General features: G+C 41.9%; 1 protein-coding gene across 6 annotated transcripts in view; it reads left to right on the plus strand.

Moving 5' to 3' along the window:
* Positions 1 to 1,155: 1,155 nt before the first annotated feature.
* Positions 1,156 to 23,877, plus strand: part of MSRA (methionine sulfoxide reductase A) — a 277,042-nt gene continuing 254,320 nt past the window's right edge. For 3 of the 6 annotated variants that reach the window (XM_040551817.1, XM_040551822.1, XM_040551820.1), the window contains exon 1: positions 3,930 to 4,095. In XM_040551817.1, the coding sequence (XP_040407751.1) occupies positions 3,957 to 4,095 (139 nt within the window). In that variant the 5' untranslated portion in view covers positions 3,930 to 3,956. The other 3 variants (XM_040551819.1, XM_040551821.1, XM_040551818.1) reach the window with 3 other exon arrangements.

Consider the following 23,877-nt stretch of genomic DNA (forward strand, 5'->3'; position numbering starts at 1 on the left):
GCAATGACAATACTTACAGAATTAGAAAACACACTTCACTGGGATGAACTCCAACAGTCCCATTCATCTGTCTTGAGGGATGACCAGTCTGTAACACTAAGTGTGAATAAGAAAAGCAAGAAAAGCTGGATAGAAGAAAATCTCTACGTTCTAGGAAAGATATGCTGGGATTTAATGGGAGCTGAAGCTAAGCTAAAAATAAGGTGCATATTTTTAAGAGTAATTAAGCACTGAACACCCCACCAAGTCCTGTGGAGAATCTTCTATTGCTGTGTATTTTAAATTAAAAAGAGGAAAATAAAGGTTGCTTTCCAGCAGATGCACCCTGCAACACAAAGTTCGTATTAGTTTCAAGACATGGCAAATCTTGTTACACTGGAAAAAAAAATCAATGCAAAACCACAAGGGCTAGCAAATCCAACCCCAAATGAAAGGACTATGTGTTGTGTTAAAGGACATGCATCAGAGTCCAGCGTTTGCCTGTTTCAGAGCAGCAACCTCTCACGCCAAGCCTGCGGGCCTCCACCCCCAGTTTGTACAGGAGAGAAACAAGAACAAGCTGCTCAAATCCCCTCTGCCCAAGGCTGGCGATTATCAGAGCAAGTCTGACTGTTCTCCACACTATGTACCGTAAATGTCAAGTTCTGGAAAAAAAAATGTATTTCGCTTAAGTTCCTAAAACTGTATGACTAGGAATCTGTGTAGAGCCCTGCCTGAAAGGACACAGGTAAGCCCACGCCCCTTTTCTTGCTGTTCTCTCCCTCACGCCTTTTTCCTTTTTCACACTGGTTTCTTGAAGGTTATCCACATATGCTGTGAAGTTGCTGTGCTGGAAATACTGTGATTATTAGATGGGAATCCAAGCACCACGTAGATACCTTAACCCAGGCTTTTTTCTGTTATCCAGCACTTCTTGATTCAATCTGTGTGTTGGCATATATAAAGCCTATGTTTAAATGCGAAGCACACTACATCACAAATACAAATATATCAGTTTCTGGTGCATGCTTGGACAGGCAAATCCTTATCAGGAAAACTTTAAAAAGTTAGGGTGTGATTTTTACTCTCCCACACAGATATTAACCTCCGGAACAAGAAAAGAGTATAGTCCACATTTTCCTGAAAGGTAAGGAAATGTAATTTTTATTGAATTAAAAAAGTATTCTGTTTCCACGGAGCGAAGAAGCACAAAGCACTTCTGTAAACCAGCAGTTTTTGTTAAGTGGCATCATGGCTTATTACTATTTAATACTTAGGATCCAGTTACGAAGCAGGAACACAGTGTGTGAAGTGCCATACAAACACAGAATGAAAGACTGCTTCCTGCCTGTAATAGCTGTAATTGAAATGCATCAACAGCCCTGCTGTCTGTCACTGCTCTAACCACTGTTTTGGAGTCCCACCGCCAATCTCTTAGTGCCCTGCTCTGCTGTTGTCAGCCTCACAAATGAGGCAGCTGAATGCAACGGGTGACAAAGCAATTTTTCCTGTAAGAATTAATGTAACAGAAAGAACACCTATGATTTAAGACACAATTTAAATCATGGGGACAGCATACATGGCGTGGAAGATCACTGGGAACTGAGTGGAGGAGATGCTGGCTTTTCAGCTGCTGGCCTTTCAGAGCACATCAGGGCTCTGAAACGTTTTAACCACTTCATCTGCAAGACCGAATTGCCCAAACATTAGTCTGTTTTTCTGTCCTTCACCTCTGATTGACCTTGGTACATGCAAGGAAGATGGCAATGAAAATGGAACCATTCACAGAGGCAGCAGGAATGCTCTCAGTAAACGATTTGGGTTGAACATTCAGCCTCGCCAGTAGAAACATTAACTCTTAGGGGAAAAACTGCATTGCTGTCCGTCATAACATTAACTGCTGAATTTTTTAGAAACATGATCTTGGCAGGTGGTGGAGTGAGTATAGATACATGTGGTGACCCGAAGAAAATGGAGACAACAGTGGAAGAGTTTTTCACTACTGGTCTGTATAAAAACAGTGGATGTCATCATCGCTAGAGGCTTCTTATGAAGGAAGCAAGAGTTGGAAATCGTCAGCATGGATGATATGAGAAAACAGTAATTAGGTGAATATGTTTCAAATGAAATCCACGCTTTATTATTGAGCATTTCCACTTTTTAGTAACCTGTATATTCAAAATATCAGTTATATGCTGTATGCATCTCTATATTCACTCCTTTATTTAACCGGTTTTCTTCTGGTTATTGCAGATTTTTTAGAAGTCACTTGAGGGCCTCTCTGGTCTTGTTTCTCATTGATCTAACTGTATCTATCTCTCCTTATATATATACAGAAAAAATGGACTGTAATCGTGGGACTACTTGTGCTCAGATGATGTTGTTTGCCTTTCATGTAGAGGAACAATGGTAAACCTGAAGACAGAGAGGATAGCTTGTCTCTCCGGTTCCCATGTGAGCTTTTCGTTTTACGGGAAGCCTGGCTCCTACAACATGGATTTCCTGCTTCTCCAGATTCTTTTGTGAGCATCTGGGAATTCTTAATATTGCTGTAAATACACAATTCCTTTATAAATCTGAATAAATTGTCTCTCAAGAGTATATCCTTGTAAATTCCAGTTTGATTAGGAGCTGAATAGAACTGCATTCCTTTGTCATAGAGTATTTCTGAGAGAATTATCTGGCCTTCCTCTCATAGACTAGGCATCGGTCTGTCATTTCAACACATTTTCTCCTATTCAGCCAACAATCCAACTTCTTCAGGCCCCTCCAGATGAATTTTGTATTGAATTACTCATTTCCTTTCTATAACCTTTGCGTCCTATCTGTGCATTATCTTTTCCCTTGCTCTGAACTCACAGTGCAAGACTCACGTCTAGTTCACAAACCTTCTTTGCATTCTACAGTTTTTCTAAGAACTTCCCTTCTATTGACCATGACTTTACGAACAGATTGAGCTTCAATTGTCTGCAAAAGAAAACCATTGTTCTAGCTTCTATATGTCTTCTGTGTTAAAAACCCATACTGGCTGATGGCTTATCTTCAATATTCAGTGTGTGTATCACTCCCCAAAATATGGTGGCTATTTTTTACAAGTACTTATACTCCGTTCACTTTTTGTTTCTGTATTTTTATTGCAAACATACATACAGACACTGGTATCTGGGGATGCATTACTTAGAGCATCTTCTTCATACATATAAAAAAAATCAAAACTCTGCATGATTGACATGAGGCAGTGTGATGGCTAAACAAAACAGAAGTGACTGCTACATATAGCCATAAACTCTGGAAAAAAAAAGAGATTACAGAATAGGTCATATTACTGCACGAGGAACCTGTGTAGCACATTTTCCTGAGTATGTCTGCACACTTCTCTCCCCCCTGGCCCAACTGGGGGCACAGCCAAAAACCCAGAGGGTGGTTGTGGTGCGTAGGCATACCCCAAGAGGAACAGGCATACAAAAATCGCCCCTGAAGCAGCCCCCTTTCAAAACCACCATGTATTAAGTGCACAGAGAGAGCAAACAGCACATCACACGGGTGTTTTATGGTGCTCTGAGCAAAAGGCCAGGGCCAAAGTGCAGCGGGCAGAGCTAACGTGGGTTCGGGCCCACAGAGCACACGCCTCCAGAGCGCAGCAAGCCAGGGCGGCCTCAGTGCCGCCAGCACCCTTCAGAGCACCCAAGGGACACCCGTGAGTGAAAGGAGAGGGGGCTGCCCCCCTCAGGGCGACCCCCAGAGCTCGCAGCACACCAAGGCCGAGCGGGAGGCAGCCCCTCAGGGCACGGTGCCCTCGGCGGCTCGGCAGGGGGCGATCCTCGCACCTCGCCGCCTCACGCCCGCCATTTTCTTCTTCTTCCTCCTCCTCCTCCTCCTCCTCCTCCTCCTCCTCCCGCCGGTCCCAACGCCCCGCGCGCCGCTCCCCGCCCCGCCGCCATTACCCCCCCCGCCCCCCACGACTCCCCTCAGGGGCGATGCCAACGGCGCCGCGACGCCCCCTCTTCTTCCTCTTCCTCCTCCGCAGCTCCACCTTCAGGATGGGCGAATCAGCCTCCCGGCTGCCCCTCGAGGGAGAAGCGCTACCCGGCAGGAGCCAGCGCATCCCGGTGGCAGGTAAAGGCGATTCCCCCCCTCGGCCCCGCCGCCCCTCAGCCCCTCAGGCGGCCCCGGCTCCCTCAGGCGGCCCCGCGCATGCGCGCTGAGGCGGGACGGGGACGGGGAGGGAGGGAAAATGGCGGGCGCCGCCTCGCAGCCGTGTGGGAGGGGCGGGCGGGACGCCCTGGGAGGGGATTTGTGTTCGTAATTCAGCCGCGTGATGGTGTTTCCTGGGTGGGCTTGGGGTGAGAAGAGCAGCTAATCGATTGGTGGAGCGGCCAACGAGGCTGGTTTTCGTTTGGTCATACGTGGGTTTTGTGGTTAATTTATGCTGAGGGCTGCAATAGACTTGTGCGGGGTTTTAAAAACATTACCTAACCCTTAACGTCTCTGTTACATAATACCTAATAATGACATCAAAACATGGTGTGGGTGTTCTAACTCTAGTGTTTGGAAAACTTAACTTCTTAAAAGATAATTCAGTGGTTTTGCAATGTTCTTCCCTTCATTTTGCATAAATGGGAGCTGTTAGGTAAGCAAAGTAGCAACCTCGAGTTGAGCTGATTTTGCCTTCTGTCAGCTGTCCTAGGAACAGAAAACATTGCAACATCATCATCACTGCTAAATAGGAGTTACAGTGGCACCCAGATGCTGCAGTATTTGTGATCATTCCTCCCTTTTACAAGGCAGTTTTTCAGAAGTATTTTTGTGCCAGGCATCTAAGGTCTTTCATGAAACCTGTGAACTTCGGAAAAAAAAATAAATACATAAGGTCCATAAGTGCTGGAGGGAGAATTATAAATGTCTGGTGGCGTAATCTGAGTGGAAAGAGTGTTCAAGAGCATAGAAAAACACTGGATTGTACAGGTGCTTGGTAAAATCCTGGAGTTGGCAAGAAGGTGAAGATGAAATTAAAGGCAGCAGGAAGAATGTTATGTCTGATGTGGAGAAGTTGTAGTCAAAGGGGTGCGGAGAGGGGCTGATGTTGTTAGGGCAATGAACTTCAGAAATGGTATCAAGGGTAGCGTATTGGATAGATTAAATTGGCACCTTCCTGTTGCTTGTTGATAAAAGCCTGGGCAAAAGATAACACCAGACCCTGTTTATGCTCTTCAGCTCTATAGATAGAACACTTTTGTGCTGTCATACAAAAAAAGTTCTCATAATGCCAATTACAATTTTTTTTGGCATTTTTATTCTATGACTAAGCGTGGTATCATGTACTTAATAACAGCTTGGAGCTCCACTGAATTGCAAAAGTTAAAATAAGATGTTAACTACTTTGCGAAAAGAATGGCAAGTTAAATTTTAAACACTGTGTAACATTTCCTCAGAAATATTTCCTCTGTTTAAAGTGTTTTTAGACTGTGGATCTGGAGAAATATTTACTGGAAGGGATCTTCAGTCCAGCTCCTGTTCCAGTGCTGCTCTGGCTTCTAGTGAGCGTTTCCTTATATCTAATGTGAACCAAGGCACAGTTTGTGGTTGCTTCCCTTTCCAATACTGGTGCTACTGTGAAGGGCTTGCTCAGCTGTCATTCTCACTTCTGTTCAGCTGCTGTGATATAGCCCCTAAGTTTTCCCTTCACCTGCTGAAGCAAGCCCAATTTGTGTGCTGTAGGCTGCTGACCAGCTTGACCGTTGACCTCGCAGATCCCTGCCAGTCCATTAACATCTTTTTTGAACAGAGGACCCCAAACCAGATACAGCATTCCAGGTGAATTCTTACCAGTACAGCGTAGCGGAGAATACTTTTTCCTCGTTTTGCTATCTGTGCTCCTTGTAATGCAGCCCAATAGAGAGTTAGCTTTATTTGCAATGAGAGCACATTGCTGGTTCATATTTAACCTGGCATCCAGCAGCATAATCCCAAGTCCTTTCCAGCAGGGCTGAGATTATTTTGCAGCAGTGCAGAACCTGTACTTCTCATTGTTGACCTTCATGTGGTTTCTGTTGGCACAGACCTGAAAATTTTCAAGGTCTCATTGGACTGAAGGTCTGTTGTTTGGCATGTCCACTCTCACCTTCAATTTAGTGTCATCCTCAAACCTGCTGAATGTGTTTTCTGTCGCATCATTCATGTTCTTGTTTAAGGTATTGAATGATATTGGCCCCAGCATCAGCCCCTGGCATAACGTGCTACACACAAGAAATCAAGATATTGATCACTGCCTTCTGATTTTCGCGATCCTGACAGTTTTTGACATGTCTAGTGTCTAGCAATCTGTTCTTCGAGCCTGTACTTTCACAGTTTCCAAATGCATATACCGTAAGAGATGGTGTCAGAAGCCCTGCGAAAGTCAACATGTATTACATCCACTGCTTCGCCCTAATCTGCATAGCCGTCGTGTAATTGTGAAAGGCAGCCTGTCTGGTCAAGCATGACTTACCGTTGGTAAATGTGTTGACTATTCCTGATTACTTTCTTGCTCTCTTTGTGTTGGGAAATGGTTTCTAAGAGGACACATTCCATGATCTTTTCTGTGGCTGAGCTGAGGCTGACCAGTGTATAGTTCCTCAATCCCCTTTTTTGCCTTCCTTAAAAGTGGCTGTTATTGTAGCCCATTTCTAGGCATCTGAAATCTCTACCAATCACCTAGATTTTTCTAGATACTACCCTGTATCTGTCACAACACTGTGACAGTCACAGCAGTGAGTTTGCTCCACAACCTTGGACAAACTTCATCTGACTCTTTGGATTTTAACACCTTTAGCTTCTTTAAGTAGTTTCCTACTACTACAGGTAGTTTCCTACCTGTTTTCCCCCCACATTGTTTGCTGCTCTCCTTTCTGTCTGTGCTGGTGCATGGGAGGATTTGGAACAGTCTTTTTGAAGACTTAGGCGAAAGAAGTGTTGAGTACTTCAGTCTTTTCTGTACTACTACTAGGTTGCTTTCTGTATTCATTAATGCACCTAATTTTTTTCTTTTTTCAACTGTCATTTTCTTGGAATTGTTTCTTATTGCTGTTTATGTCCATAGCTAGTTTTAACTCCAGCTTTGGCCTTTTCGATTTCATGTCTAGAAGCCTATGAAATGCTTTTCCATCCTTCCTTTGTTGCTTGTTATTGTTTCTACTTCTTGTATGCTCTCTCTTTGTGTTTTAGTTCACTAAGAAGCTGTGTGCCTCTGATGAAGTTCCCAGTTTTCCTCCATGCTGTTTTATTCCTTAACTCTCTTAGAAAGTTTTCATCAAAAACCATACAGCTCTGGAGGGCACCTTCTCCCTTTGGCAGCCTTGCAGGACCTTCTATATAGCAATTACCTAAATAAGCCAGTCTGCTCTTTGAAAGTCCAAAATGCTAAATCTGCTGTTTGCCTTTCCAGCCTTCCTTTGGATCCTGAACTCCATCATCTTATGGTCGCTGCAACTCTCTGCCATCTATGGCTGCAATGCTGCCAGTTCTTCCCTGCTTGTGAACAGCCGGTCAAGTAAAACATTATCCCTGGTTGGTCCTTCTGGCAGTTTTGTTAGGAAATTGTCACGAGTGCAGCTTCCAGAATTGCTTGCACAATTTTGTGTTACCCTCCTAGCAAATGTCTGGGAACTGAAGTCTCCCAGGGGGACCAGGGACTGCAGTCTGGAGACTTGTGTTGGCTCGTTGCGGACTTCCCTCCTCTTGGTCAGCAGCTCTGTAATGGACCCCAAACCACACCATGTCCATCGTTTCTTTCCCCCTGATCTTGACACAGAGACGCTCAGCAGACGTGATTCTACATTCACACTGGAGCTTTGTGCCGTCAAGGAGCTCTTTCCTGTAGAGTGCAGCTCCCCATCCTAGACTGCTCTGCTAACCCTTCCTGAGAAGCCCATTCCTATCCATGACACAGCTCAAGCTCTGTGTGCTGCGCCGCATCTCCAATTCTGATCACATCATAGGTCCGTGACCACACTTGGGCATCTAAGTCGTCTTCTTTGTGAGCCGAACTTTGTCTTAGTGTGTGGACGCTTGGGGAAAACATTGCCGGACCTTTCTATGAAGCAGGAACTAGCACTGGTCAGTGACCTGAGGTGTCCATCGTGTTCAGCGGTGATAAGGGCCGAGATGAAGAGTTGCAGCCCCTTGACCATGCATTCCCTTTGAAGGTGCTGTTGATTTGCTCCTTCTCCCTCATGCGATGTAGCCTGTTCACCCCACTGCTGCCATCCCCGTGGAGAAGGTTGCGTTGCACCTGCTTGCACGTCTTGGTCCCGATGCACCAAGTTCCTGCTGCCTTACAGGTGTCTGATGGGCGTGGATGCGTTCTGCCCCTCTGTGGGATTTGTTATTTTTGGGAAACATCTTGGCTGAGGGCTCCTGCTTGTGAGTGCAGAGAGCAGCTCAGGCTGTGCTGCAGCCCAAACGAGAGGAAAAAAAAGCCAAGTGACAGCTTCAGCTTGGAAGTTGCATTTAATTCAGCCTTGCAAAGAGCTACACGGCATTCCTTTCTGGAATTGCTGACCACAGGATTATGTGAGACTTGACCTTGTCTGCCTTTTTTTTGGTGTTTTATCATAAGGTTGTTACTTATTTAGGGTCTGAGTCTAAGCAAATTATGGAGTTAAACCTTTGCTATGACGTGTAATTCTGTGAAGTGGCTGGAAGTAGTTGGTTTGTGATTCAGAGGATTCAGTGATTCAGTTTGTAAAAGTGAGTGAAAGTTTGATAAAATACCAAGCTGTGAGTTGAAAACAATGCAAACAGTAGTAAACTTCACTTTTTTGTAATGTAGTTGGATTTATCTGATCTTCAACAAATTTCATAATCTGGAAATGATGTTGTGCCTTTTCTTTCCTTGCAGTAGAGCTGCTGCATTCGTTTTTGAAAATTATGTCTTTCATAGGATTTCTATGTAATGGCGCAGTACGATGTCATGTTCCATAGTAAAATTGCATATTATTTATTGCTTCTGCCTTTCTAGTAGAACTCCAGTTTTCAGAATTAATTTTAGTTGCAGTGTCGTTGAAATATTTTTACGTTTTTGTGAGTATATATTACTCACTTTATTTAACTGGCTGTTTTATTTTATGATAGGGGTAGGAGCACTAGTAAAGGAGCCCTAATAACACAGAGGGAACCCCCTGTGTCAGACATTATGTAATCCTATACATATATATGCCCACGGAGTTTTTTCTCAGCTACATAGCCTGAGATAGCAGAGTACTGTTAATTTAAAGGAGTATTTTATCCTACTGGTCCCAGTGAGTAGTGCCAGGATGTATTTTCTGCCCGGTCTCAGCCATGCTCCTTGCAGAGACACTCAGGTACATCTGGGGTGGGTTAACTTTCCTGAGGCAGTAAAGGTACAACTCAGGGGTAGACAGTCTTACAATTATTTAAAGCTGTTAAAACTTTTAGCTTTATATTTGTAGATTAATAGAGCGATAATTACACATTTTGGGGGAGGTCATTGTGAACTTCAGTCTGACCTGCATAAAAAAGAGCACAACATTTCCATGAATTAATTCTTACTTGAATCAGATCATGCTCTCTAGAGAAAATGTCCTCTGACAGAGAACCCACTGCAAAATTTCATAAATTGCTCCAGTGTTTCTCATCTCTCTCCATTAAAAAATGCATATTTTGAATTGGTTTGTTTTGTCTGATCTTCCAGCTATTGACACTTGTTACGGTTTTCTTCATGAGGATGAAAAGCATGGTAGTATGTGTTTTCTGGTTTTCCAGAAGTACATTTAGATGGTAATTAAATTGCTGGTCAACCTATTTAAAAAAAAACAAACAAACCCAAAGACGTAATCAGACATAAACCAAGCAAAGTAAACTCTTCTATTCTCTCAGCAAAAGGCATGTTTTTTTGTCCTCTGTTCATTCTTGTTTCTTTTTCTTAAACTGTCATCACTTAGTTAACATCTTTCTTGACTTGTCACTATCAGCAGCAGTGACAAAAGATTTTAGTAGCGCTAGTGTTGGTGTCAGCTGCAGTCTTGTTACTACCCAATATTTTCCTGTTTGCATATCAAAGGATAACTTACATTTTAGACCAAAACATTGCTCTAGGAGCTCTGTGTACCTAAGAATTCTTAAAGTCATTGGTACAGTGTATGATTCTGTTATTAACTGTTTAATTCCAAGTCTGTATATGTTACATAAAATAAAGAGGTGGAGCAAGACTCTTGCTTTGGAGAAAGCTGAAATGCAGGAAATTCCATTTAAACTTAAGAAGAAAACTTTTTTGTTTCGATTTTCTCCAGGCTGAGCAGAGATAGGTCATTCTTGTAAACCTCCTGGTGGATGTACTGAAGTTTTACAGCAGAGATCACTTTCTCTTCCTTCAGAGAAACACTTCTTTTTATTACATTCCTGCACAGCATGGACAGGTATTTTATGGGAACTCCTTTGCTCTTCTTGTTCTGTCCCCTGCCTCTGGAAGTATCGTATGCTTTTCACAGGATTTAGACAGATTGGATTACACCCTAGTTGACTCTATATGCATGAAGGATAGTAGATCTTACATTCTTACAGGGAGTTCACTTCACGAGAGGTTTTTAAATGAGACGATATATCCCATCAGGACCCATTTAGTTGATTTCTAATACAGCATTTAGTTGGAGATCTTTTAAAGATTTATAGTTTATGAACAGTAAAAATAAATAAACATTCAGAAGCAGAACTCGCCCTTTGAATTGGTTGCTTCTACACCTGTTTGCTTTAGAGGAATTTCAGTCCACACTGAACTATTTTTACCGTTCTTTAAACACTAACCAAATTATTGGGGTCAAACTGGTTCTGGTGGTCTGGATGCCATCGCCAGCACCAGGAGGCAGCCAGCAGGACTGCCCACGGCAATGAGCTAAGGCTGAAAGTGTGTGACTTCTCACTCATGTTCATGGCCTGGTGGGAAGCCCCCCCAGTGGAATTAAATCGTTAGGGGCATGGCCATGGGTTCATCCAGTCATTTTCTCAGCAGCCAGTGAATCCGTCATCATTAAACTTTAAATTGTGCTGAGTTGTAACGATAGAGGGGCACTGCACTGGCAAAGCATGCTGGAAATCATTGAGTTGGGATCATCAGCTCTGTTATTCATAAGTCATCAATACTTTCCTACCAAGGGTGAGTGGCAAAAGGGAGACCAGCTGAATGGGACAGCCTGATCCCTTGCTGCTTGTCACTTAGTATGTCATGGAAACGTCCGTGTTTCTGTAACCTATTTGTCCTGTCCAGCGTTACGGAAAAATCTGGTACCTCACGCTTATTGTGTGCCTAAATGTGTATGCGCTGTTAGTTTGAGAAGTTTTAAATATATTCTCCCTGATATTCTGACAGTTTGCTGAATTGTGTAAGATGCAAGACTTCTTAAGAGAATTGCAAACTAAAATGTAAGCTTAAGGTTTTTTAGGATGCTTTTCAGTAATATATAAGGAACAAACGGAAAAATGTTAGATGTTTTTTCCTTTAATGATTTATAAAGTCTGTTAAGCATGGGCAAATATAAAACTTATTTGTGGATGCAAATTTGATACCAGTGTACTTTAGACTGAAGGTCTCAAATTCTTCAGCTTTAGACTGAAAGTCTAAAATAGAGAATATTGAGTGAGATTATGCCATAAAGCAAAGACTACAAGTGAAATACAGTTTCTATTAAGGTTTAGAATGATTAATTTCATAAAGTTTTCTGACACTTTATTTACATGATATGGTGTGTTATATAAAGAACTAACTGGTTACCCATTTTTTACTGAAATTTAGATGGAATGTGGGTTAAAAACAATGAGATCTGTCTTTCATCGAAGTACAGTTCAGGACCATGTTGAGTAACAGTGTCAGATGTGGTCTAGCATTTCTCAAATTTCAATTTACCTTTCTTATTTAGCAGGGTTAATTACCTATTTCTTCATTGTAAGAAACGATCTTTGCCTCAAATATGCTCAAGCCATCAATTTCCATAAATTATTAAATTTCATTACAATTCCACTCCTTATGCCAAGATTCAAATCAGAAAGGATGTAAAACAGAGTATGCTTCCTCGTGGAAGCACCTCGCATCCAATAGCAGTTTATTATCTGAAAGACAACTTCTGAAATTTGGGGTTACCACTTCTTTACAGGTAGACATGGGATGAATTTGTTTGGAAGTCTTGTCGTGATAACATGCCATGACTTTTTCTCTTTCCTTTTTCCTTTTTTTTTTTTTTTTCCCCTTTGTCAGGTAGTTATGCCTAAACACTAAACAGCTTGTATGCAGGCCAAGTGTTCGGCTATAAGTATTGTACTGTCATTGGAAAAACAGGAATTACTTTTTAACCACCCATTGCATTTGCATTTTGGAAGGTGTTGCAAGGAGAAGCAAAGGTTAAGTCAATCTAAAGGGATTTTTTGTTTTGTTTTGTTTGCATGTGCTTTTTGCTCTTGGCAGCTGGAAAGCAACAACAAAAAAAGAAGTTAGCATGCACACACAATGCTCGATAGATTAAAAACATTCAGTAAATATGTTTACAGAGCTGCACATCCAGCTGTCAAACGCTGCTCCCAAGACAACGCCGCCCCGATGAAAAAACCCCGCGCTTCCTTATCACCTCTAACTACACCGCAGCATGAAGGACTACGTCATTCATCAGTAAGCCCTCTCCAAAAAAAAAGAAGAAAAATCAAAAAAAATCAAAAAATCCCTTGCCGAGTCCCCGGAGCTCCTCGCCGGCTACTTAGCATGCTTCTCACGGGCGGCCGTGCGTCGACACGAAGCGGCGCCGCACAAAGCGGCACCCCCAGGACTGCAGCGGGGCTGGTGCGCAGGAAGCTCTCCCCGGGGTTTCTCCTGGCAACAGCGCGGGTTGCTGGGAGACAGAATTACTGAAATGGGAGAAACTTTCCCCAACTGGCAGCCTCTTGAATGCAAATCAGGCCTGAAGGAGACTCCTCTTGCCGATAACCGCAATTTCCCTCGCTGAAATGAAAAATGAATCCAGAGGTTCGTTATGCAGGGGATTATGCGTGATGCCACTCTGAGGAATCACTCAAAGTTGTGTAATAAAAGCGGATAATTATTTCTAGGGAAAGGTAGCGGCGTGGTACATGGGATTCAATAGCTTCTCGTTGCTGCTACGAGCTGCTCTAGCTTCTCGTTACATCCCTACGTAGAAAAGGGATATAATGTGTGAATTTGCTATATTTGAGTCATTAAATAAACCTGTCAGAAGCATGACGCTTGTATTTACACGGGTTATTTTTTCACGTTTTTCACTATTCACAAGGTAACATACAATATTATTGTGTGAAGCCTGGGATACTTTGAACTCCTTCAGCTAATTGTGGCCATTTTATCTTTAATGCAATTTTTGCATGAATGGCATTGACCTGACATTTTGGTAATGTTGTGACTTTAACTCAGAAAAACGGACGGTGGAGAGAAGCATCTCACTTTCTTCACTTGCCTCCACGCTACTGTTTAAAACCTTTTGGACTTAGATGCTAAAGATCTGTGGAGCCAGTTGTGTCTTCAGTAGTGTCAGCGTAATTGGAATAAATGAATTTTCTTCTTTTTAAATACAGTGCTTGGCTGACTTTGCCATAGTCACATTAGCACAAAGTTAGCGTATATGGGGAATGCTAAGTTGGTTTTAAATAATGGGCTGTCGTGGCTATTCACGTACAAGTAGGCATTGCTAAAATGGTGCTTATCACAGGTAGAGGCACAGGATTGGGCCGCCCACTGCTGCTTCTCTTTCTTTATCAGAAAGGGGAGGGAGCATGGGGGAAAGGCCGTGGTTTGTCTCTACATGGCACCAAGTACACAGCAGGGACGGAGCACTGAAAGGGACGGTCGGGATCATTGACATAATGGATGTCAAAAGACATCACAACCAGGTGAACGGCATCCCCAAAATGCCTCTTTCATCCCACAACCACTGATGGGGTGAGTCCTGCCTTGGCTGGCTCATGCAACCAGGCAGTGCATGCTGGGCACAACGGGCAGCCATGGGCCCGTTGGCTTGTGTTTCATCAGCGTAGCTCTATGCTGCTGGTTAAATCGTGGACACTTCTGTCCCAGTCTTCCATTTCAAAGGGTTTTCCAGAAATAAACTGCTTTGACTATTTAAAATGTTTTAATTTTGACCCTACTATTTATTGCTCTTTTTGTCCCTTTGTTTATTGTGTCTACCTAGTCATTTAGCACCTCCGTTTTCTGTCATTTCCTTAATGAGAGAAGAGAGAAACTTGTCACATGCCTTTGCATCCTGTGCTCTGTTAAAGAGTAAAGCTATTTTAATATCTTCCTACAAAATAGGTCACTTTTCAAAAAATATAATTGCACTTTTCAACATGGTTGAGCTCTGTTATATATGGCATTCTTAAAGCAAAGGGTAACTGGTATGGACATTCATTCAAACCAGGTCTGACCATGATTTACGTTACGGTTACAAGAACAGATTAGCATGGTGTAAGCCAGGTGTGGATTTACAGCATAATAACTACTCCAGGTAACTGCCTATGTGCATGCCTTTGTTGTGCATCAAACTCTTAAGTAATCTGTCTGGTTTCATGGAAAGGTACGTGCTTCGTTACATTTACTCTGGGGGTAAAAAAAAGTGCAGATAACACCGCAGTGCTCTGATATTTTGAGAATTTTGTTTGTGTGAGTCATTTTAGTCTTCTCTGTTTTTCCAGGAGCACCACAACCAAACTTAATTGAGGGAATGTTATTCAATGACCTATTCCTGTAGTTGGTTACTTGGTGTAAAGCCTTGAAAATTTTGTGTTTGACGGAGTCAAAGCTGTCTTTTATTTTTTTTTTCTACTCACTTCATCGTATGCCAGTTCACAGAATTATAATTTTACTCTTTCTTTTCTTTGATTTTCTTGGTTCATGTACATGTACAACACTTCCAATAACGAAGAAAAGAATTTCCAACGTCAAGTTATGCTGAAAGAGAGTTCAGTTGTTCACATATGTAACTGCAGAAGTGCACCTTTAGTTCCCTCAGAACCTTGTTATACAGTGATGCGATAAAGAAAAAAGGGAGTACGATATTAAAAAACCTGCTTGCTTTAATTGATTTGAAAGTAGGTGAGTGCAAAATAGACCTTGCATTAGGTTACCAAAAGGCAGTTTTAAGGTTGTTAGAATGTTTTAGTTATTAATCTGTATCTTAGTCCTTTTGTGTTTCTTTGATGTGTAGTATTTACTTTCATTTTTTGGGGTATGAAAAGCTTTCTGTGCTTTAATTAAAGTCTTCTTGTCAAATTTATACCTTCAAATTACAATGATGTACCTTGCCTTAACTACCATTTTATGTAATTTTCATTTAGAAGTTTATTCTTTCTTTGCAACTCTAGAATTTTGCCTTGTAATTTGTGGTGTGATAGGTTCTGTTTTATCTTGCATGTTAATATTTTATTTATTATGCATAGGCTTTCAGTGGTATGGATGCATTTGTATATTGCTCATTGTGATATTTGCAGATTTTTATGATCCATATGAAACCTGCATTTAAATTTCTAGTACAATTAGAATAATACATATAAATAACTCCTAAGCTCAAATATGATAAAGACCCATGCAATATATAATGATGTTTATTGCAGTTTCTTATTTATTGCTCATAGTTCCTTCTTGTTGGAGATATGCAAAATTGTACATAGTGGAGTTTCATCTGCTTGGGTAAGGAGATTATCTGGGTCTTAGTTTCAAAGATGGGATCATATTTTCTATTGAGTCGTGTGGCCAAATTGATTGTATGTGTATTTTTTACTGTAGTTTGGGCTTTCTTTTTCAGGAATTTGACTTTCTAGGAGTCTCTGAGGATGGTCTAAGGCCTGCCCAAATTTCAGGAATGGCTGAGAAGCGGAACTCTAGTGGGAAGCAGTTTTTTTGGTGCCTCTCAGTGTGAGACAGAAAGCTGTGATCGTGAGGACAGAAGCTGTTTTTGCGGGTCAGAGCTTTGGTGCCTGAGACAGTGGCTGTTAACTTCTGCTGGGAACCCAGTGAGAAGGCAGCAGTATCCTGCAAGGGAAGATTGTTCTGATTAGACAGTGAAGTGGTCATGGCAAGCCTGAAGGTTAGCAGCAAAAGCATGCCACATCGTGGGCTACTGCTTTGTCATCAAAAATCACTAGATTTCCTTTCCATTTCCATTTCCATGCTCAATATTTCCTGTGAACTGTATCCATCTCCGTCGCTTGGGTAGGAGAAATGTTTCGGTATCTCACGGCTTGCTCTCCAAGGGAAGCATGAGTTGGTTCATCTTGATGCCAGCAATGTCCACTTTTGTTGGACATCCAAGGCGTAATCCAGATTATGTTGATGGTTCTTCAAAGCTCCTTCTGTTTGATGTTCCCCATTCATCTTTTCCTCCTTACAGGCTCAGAAATGCATTTTTTGTTTCAACATTCAACACCTACAGATCTCAGCCCAGAACCTGGTTCTGTATCTGTGGCTACTTCAGTCCATGCTCGGTCCACACTCCCAGCAGGAACAGGAGCTGGGGTGCACAGTCGGTGGAGGGAGCAGGGAGGAGAAGGAGGGCTCCAGCAAGCCCTCTGGGACAGCAACACAAAATGCAGTGGTGCAGGCTGTTACCTGCTTGGCTTGGAAAGCAGTGCCATAGGATAGTTCAGGTTGGAAAGGACTCGAGGAGATCGTTGGCTCATGAGATCAGCAGATTGGTGGCTGATCTACTGGTCTTGTAGAGGACAGATCACAAATATGAGGATGTCTGGTACAGCACATTGCACAAGAGGCACTCTCCCGCAAAGCTTTCCAAACCTCCTGGCTGACACTAGAAAAAATCTGCTCACTGGTCATCAGGAGAAAGGAAAACTTAATAACTTAAGAATGTGTTGTTTCACCTACATACTTTGGGTATAGGGATTAGAGCATTGCCAGAAGTGGAGCATGCACCTCTGCAAAGTACCTGTGTTACAAATGGAAGTGGAAAGCTGCTCTTGCTCTTTGGTACTCTGAGTTGTAAGTCACACAACTGGCACTTCTAGGTCTGACTGTGGAGCCTTGCTACCCTTGGCAGACTCCTCAACACTTTGCGTTTTTCCTGGACAAGCACTCTAGGTGGCAGGCGGTTGGAGAAGATGACCTCCAGACATTCCTTCCAACATTGACCATTCTGTGATTCTCTGGTTCGGTCATCCTTCTGTTCAAGAGCTTTCCTCCAGATGATTTTCCTAGCCCTCAAGTTTGCCAACTCTCCCAGCTTGGCCTTGTGATTTAGATTAGTGTGATTTTCCCGCTCTACTCTGCGCTGGTGCGGCCTCACCTCGAGTACTGTGTGCAGTTCTGGGCACCGCAGTACAAAAAGGACGTTAAACTGTTGGAGAGTGTCCAGAGGAGGGCGACAAAGATGGTGAAGGGCCTAGAGGGGAAGACATGAGGGGCGACTGAGGTCACTGGGCCTGTTCAGTCTGGAGAAGAGGAGGCTGAAGGGGGACCTCATCGCAGTCTACAACTTCCTCGCGAGGGGGAGTGGAGGGGCAGGGGACCTATTCTCCGTAATCACCAGTGATAGGACCAGCGGGAACGGTGTTAGTCTGAGGCAGGGGAAGTTTAGGCTGGACATCAGGAAGAGGTTCTTCACCGAGAGGGTAGTTGCACACTGGAACAGGCTCCCTAGTGAAGTAGTCACTGCACCAAGCCTGTCTGAATTTAAGAAGCGATTGGACTGTGCACTTAGTCACATGGTATAAAATTTTGGGTAGACCTGTGCGGTGCCAGGAGTTGGACTCGATGATCCTTATGGGTCCCTTCCAACTTGGGATATTCTATGATTCTATGATAAAAAGGTACAAAACGTGGTCTCAATGTGGAGATGCCTACGTGGGTAAGGTTCAGTAGTGTTCAGACCACAGAGGGTGATGTTGCCTATACAGAATGGGGATGAGAGCTCTTACGATTTTTCATAGACACTGTGTGCAGGCACTGTAGTTCGATTCCCGGGATAGACACTGAAGGTGCATGAATTTTTCTTGACTTTAAATATTAGCTGTTTTCTTAAACTAAAAAGATCACAACCCAGAGGTGGGACTGGATTATTTCCTCATAAATGTGGCTTGTAGTTTAGAAGAGGGCATTTCAACTTTTGTAATCATGCAGAAAGCATTCAGGTATGAATTAAATAAATGCAACACAGAGGAAATTTTTTTTGTAGTAGGTATGTAATCATCTGCTATTTCTCACAAGTTGTGCTCACATTTTAAAAAAGGACAAAAAGCTATGTTGTGGAATCATTGGATGATGTCCTGATACGTTTTACCAAACCGTGATAAGAATTCTTCTAAGAGTATCAAAAGTAAAGTATTTGCACCAGAGATTCCATTATAATACGTAGAGTCTATGGGGGCTATTTTTATTGCTTGCTTGCTTTAGTTTGTATTCCTCCCCAAGGACTCACGCTCTCGCCCTGCACTTACCAGGCCTGACCTGACGTGCGATGCGAGGAGCAGAACTGAACTTGTACAGAAGCTGCATGCAAACAACTTCTAACAAATTCAACTTCACGAAATAATAATGCTTAATTTTAGTAGTATCTTGAGTGACAGTTTTCAAAGTTACTGCTCAAAAGGGAATGGGAAAGAGAAGGAATTAGCAGGTGAACCAAATGTAGAGGGTGGATTCTTAGGCAGAATGTACTAATACATCTTTGTATGAAGAAGAGAAATATCAATAAGATGACCCAAAGATACGTTTACAGTTAATTCTTCTTTAGGATAATAATTTAGCCAGTGATCTTTTCTGTTTCCTTTTAATGATTCTGGAATGCTATGCTTTTTTTCTTTCTTTCTTTCCATTTTTTTTCCCCTCATATCTCCCTTAAATTCATTTGTAAGTTCAGCATTTTGGATGTAATTGCTTGCTCTGGAGTGCAGCTGCAACCTATTGGGGTTGGACCCGATGATCTCTTGAGGTCCCTTCCAACCCCTACAATTCTGTGATTCTGAAATTAAGCAGTACAACTAACAGGGTATCAGGTTTTCATGTTCATTTCTTCAGAAACTGAGCATTCTGTTTTTTTAAAAGTATCTCTTGATGTTGTTAGCAACTGCACACGATTCCCATTAAAACAGTGTTGAGCAGAGGAGGGATTTGGCGTAGGACTTTATACCTTGCTTCTTAGTATTGAGTGGGTTAACAAATATGTTTTTGCATCAAGTTGTCTAAATTCTGTACTATTTGATTTAATTTGGTCCCCTGTGCTGTACTGCGTCATCAAATTGCTTTTCAAAGTACCTGAAGGATGTTCTATTTTGTGGAGTAGGATACCATCCCACTCGGTAGGTTGGATTCAGACTCTGAGTACCAAGCATGGGCACTGCAGGCTCTTTCTATGCCAATAAATTAAACTATACTGGGGCCCTGCCTTGTGGATGTTGAGGACTGTAGGTGTAGACGCCATCCTTTGTGGAATACAAGTGTGGTGTGGCTGTGGCTGGGCTGGTGACAGAGGTTCAGAGGATGGGACCTGCGGCCACGAAACACCCATCAGCGGGACTTCGGTGTCTCCACGCTTTGGTGGTGCAAAGTGCAGACTTTCTGAGCTGTCCATTTAAATGACTAAATTTCTGCTTGAGGCATCATTAAGGAGTCACAAGAGTCATCCTTGTGTTGAGCATTTCACATGGCAGTATTTAATTTAATTTACAACAATTAAAAATAAGCTTTTTGAATGAGAGAGAAAAAAGAGACCATCGAATATATATCCTATGTGTGTGGATATATGTGCATAGGCATTCCTGGGTACTGCTGTTGTAAAAATAAGTCATTCTAGTTTCATTAAATATAATGCCAATTTAGAAGTGGAAAATGAGTAAAAAATTGCTCTCTCAGGGCTGATTACTGGATGCAGGTGAGGAATTGTGAGATACTAATCTCTGTAGAACCATTTAAAACATTTAGATTGTGAGAATATAATTGTTGAAAAGAATGTTGAACACAAAATAAAGCCCTTTGTACTTGAAATTTACAACAAAGCTCTTGCTCAGTGCATAACAAAGAATATGTTCTTATTCCTTACACATGGACTGGCAATTATGAGAGGGTAACCTGACCGCATTTTGGAAAAATTCTCTGTCTTGTTAATTTGATTTTTCAGAGAATCCTTCTTCATAATCGCTGAAGATATTGAGACTTTCTATCCACTTCATTACAAGTCTATTTTCAATATACCCAAGTTAACTGTAAGTGGATACCATTACGAATAACTACTTCTACCTAAAGTGCTATGCATATATTTTTCATGTTGCACACTGTAATTGCTTTTCTAAATGACAGTCACAAATGCCTGTGAAGCTGAGTTCCTAACATTTTGATTTTTCTAAGTATCTGTTTTTCTCCTGAGATATGAAAGAAAATTATAAACAGTTAAGGGTACCAATGATGTTTAAACTTCCATGTAGTACTTTATAAATACAATGCATGCATCTAAAGTGTTCTGAGTGGCACTGGACAAAGAGAATGGGAAAACATTTTAACCTATGAACACAAATTCTCTTAGATATACTCAGGAAAAAAGAACTGTCCACATTGCTGGAGAAGAATACACATAATGAAGACTAACCCGTGTATTCTGCACTTTCAGACTCGGGTGTCATGCCTGCAGATGATGAGTTGTTGAAGTCTATTCCCACACTGAAATATTTAGGACATTGTTGATAGCTTCCCATAGGGTTTGGACTTGCCATCTGTTTGCCTTGTGAAGCTGAAGAACAGTCACCAGTGTCACATTTGGCCAGCCCTAAAGCCACCGCACTGCAGTACAGTCTAGGCATGCAGATTTGTTGTGTTGGGTTTCAACAGGATTTAATTGGAATGATCCATTTGTAGCGTTAATCTTTTTCCGCGGCATCGCTTGACTACTGCAGCCTCCCACAGAAGAAGCTCCAATCGTGCATCCATTATGTTGTCGAAATGATAAATGATAAATGAAGGTGGTAAGTGGTCAGCTGCCAAGGAAGACTGTCTGTCCTCTAGGAAAGTTAATTGGGTGCGTGCACAACAATGCAAAAGTGGCTGTCACAGAATCATAGAATGGCTTGGGTTGGAAGGGACCTTAATGATCACCCAGTTCCAACCCCCTGCCATAGCAGGGATGCCACCCACTAGATCAGGTTGGCCAAGGCCCCGTCCAACCTGGCCTTGGACACCTCCAGGGATGGGGCATCCACAACCTCTCTGGGCAATCTGTGCCAGGGCATCACCACCCTTAGGTAGTCATAGGTTGCCCCTGCTAGGGATGTCTCATCAGGCAGCTGATGGCTCACACTGGGAACCTGTGGACCTGAGGAACCCTCTGGAGGTTCACATGGGTCTTGACCATCATGTTTTGATTGCTCATGCATTCAGAGGTCTTTACTCTTGTTTTCTTTAATATTTTTTCAATTTTTTTGTGGTTAAACCTGGAAATGTCCACTTACTTCAGCTGTTGCTATCTCCATTTGCTTGTTCTGCATTGCCACTATTTTTTTTTCCACATACTTCTGTCAGTATTCCTTGTTCTTTCATATTGTTCTCTGTTATAGCTACATTCACTTATTTATGGAATCTTAGATCTTTACCAATGTTTGGCTATTTAATAACAAATGAAAACAGAAAAGAGGAGAGTCATTAGGCAATTGTTACCATCTCCCCATAAGAACGGCCCAGGCAAAAGTAACATTTTTCCTGACACTTAATGTATTTCACCTTTTCATAATACATCAAGAAAGCATCTGGCTCCAAAATCAGACTCCTAAAAAAATCTCTGCCTTGTTCTCAGAAGAATTGTTTCACTTATATCTAAAGGGAATGCCTAGAACTGCTAACAGGAGTGTGAGAGCAGAAATACTAGTAGAGGTAGCCCTGACTTGACAAAAGTGCCATATTAAGAATGTGTTTATTCTTAAGAATAAAGTGTTTGGGGGAATATCATGCACATGCTGCTTTTGAGCAGTGTTCTCATTCCAGGTGTTCAGAGCAACGTTCATTGATTCACAGTGGGTAGGTGGGCTGCCAAAGAAGACAAAAAGGGAGAGGGGAAATGCACCCAACATTTTTTTTTTAAGTAGCTGTTTGGGATTAAAGTGTCTTGATGGGTTTTCCAATGGATAAAGTCTGCTTTATGTGTACAAATACTAATTAGCATTTGTAGTTTATATTATCTGTATTTAGGTGTGCATTTACCGTGTTTCATGTGAAAATGTAGGCCTGTGTTTTTGACTTTTGTACAGCATTCCCATACATTGATTTTTCTCATAAAACTTGCCAGGTAGCCTGTATGTTTGCCTTCTCTGCAAGCAAAGAAAATAAGTGTACTTGCTTCCAAGTGTAACAGCTTAAGCAAATGGCTTATTTCTACACGTAAGTTTTCCACTTGCTCATTTGACAGGGGTACTGCTATGGGTAGCCAAGTGTATGACTTTAGTGAGACACAGGTGTGCTTGAGTGAGGTGGAAAAATAAGTGAATAAAGGAATTTTGAGAAAAGACAGAGTAAGAAGACATCAGGAGGCTTTTGGGAGTAGAATTTTAAGTGAGCAAATTGCAAGGGGACAAAGTGAAAAAGACAGAAAAAAGAATTTGAATTGAGTGATGACCAGGGCACAGGTAAATATATATATATATATATGTATATATATATATACATGTATTACAAATTCATAGAAGAAAATATGAAATTAGTATCTAAGATACTGAAAAAGAATAAAGGTGTGGATTTTTCTTTGAGCGTGTGGATGGTGTCGAAGGACAGAGCTATGCGTTGTTTTGTAATGGTAAGCATGAAGATGATCAAGTTTGCACTGGAGATGGATAGGAGAATATTTGGGAAGAAAGATGAGGAATCCAACTTTATATATTGTGCACTGCAAGAGGATGTAATCGAAGAAATATCAGGAGGATAGCTGGAGGTATGAGAATGTTCAAGAGAAAAATGTTAGAGTCAGAGTACTTTATACAGTTCCTAATGTAGAGCCTGGTGGCATGGGAGTGGATCAGGTTTCATGGGACTTGAGTGGTGTCCAAGAAGGGAAGAGGAAGGGTCTGACATTAGGATGGTGGGAAGCCAAGGAGCAACAAGGAGAAAATTGAAGAAGTCAGTGGTAACGCAAACGACTGGCGGAGAACATGGAAAAAGTCCCAAAACATAAGGTATGGAGAAAGTTTTGTAGTTTCTTTCTATCTGAAGGTTATTGGATTTAGTGGTACACTAGATAGGTCGGGGCTGGGAGATTGTTTATGGGAAAGAAGAGAAATTGTGTTGAAAGCTCAGAGGAGGAGGAAGATGCATCTTGGAAGGTGTTACTGAGGGTGGTGTAAGCAGTGCCGGTGGAGTGGAGCAGAAATGCAATTGCAGAGTATTTAAGAGACAAGAGAGGGAATTAGGAGACTTACAGTAAAGTACACAGTTGAAAACATGCTATACGACAGGAAGAGGGTAGTAATTTCTGCAAATGAGACCCCTTGTGTTTGGAGCAGTACGTGTTAAGAGATAAAATAAGGCTCTTCATCATATTAGCAAGGCTGTCCACTTCTGGAAAGTATTTGGCTGCTGGGAAATACATTTGGTTTTCCTGCCTTACTTTCAGCAAGAATAATGTTAAATAGTTAAAATTGTTTATCTCTACTGGAATTGCATACTTTTTGGAACATACCCGAAATACTATGTTGTCAATACATACAGCTTTTGGAGGAAGACTAATTAAAAGATGAGTTTCTAATGATGACTTTTGGAGTAGTGTAGCCTTTCAAAAGTAATCCCACTGACAGTAATTTCTGTGAGATCTTTTTGTTCCCATGTTGATGCCTGACGGTCTTTCAGTAGAGGCGAACTGACGTATTAGAGTTTCTGTCAAGTTCACAGAGAGAAGAAATAGAAAAATTATA

Source organism: Cygnus olor, chromosome 3, assembly GCF_009769625.2.
Source record: "Cygnus olor isolate bCygOlo1 chromosome 3, bCygOlo1.pri.v2, whole genome shotgun sequence".
Classification (NCBI taxonomy): Eukaryota; Metazoa; Chordata; class Aves; order Anseriformes; family Anatidae; genus Cygnus; species Cygnus olor.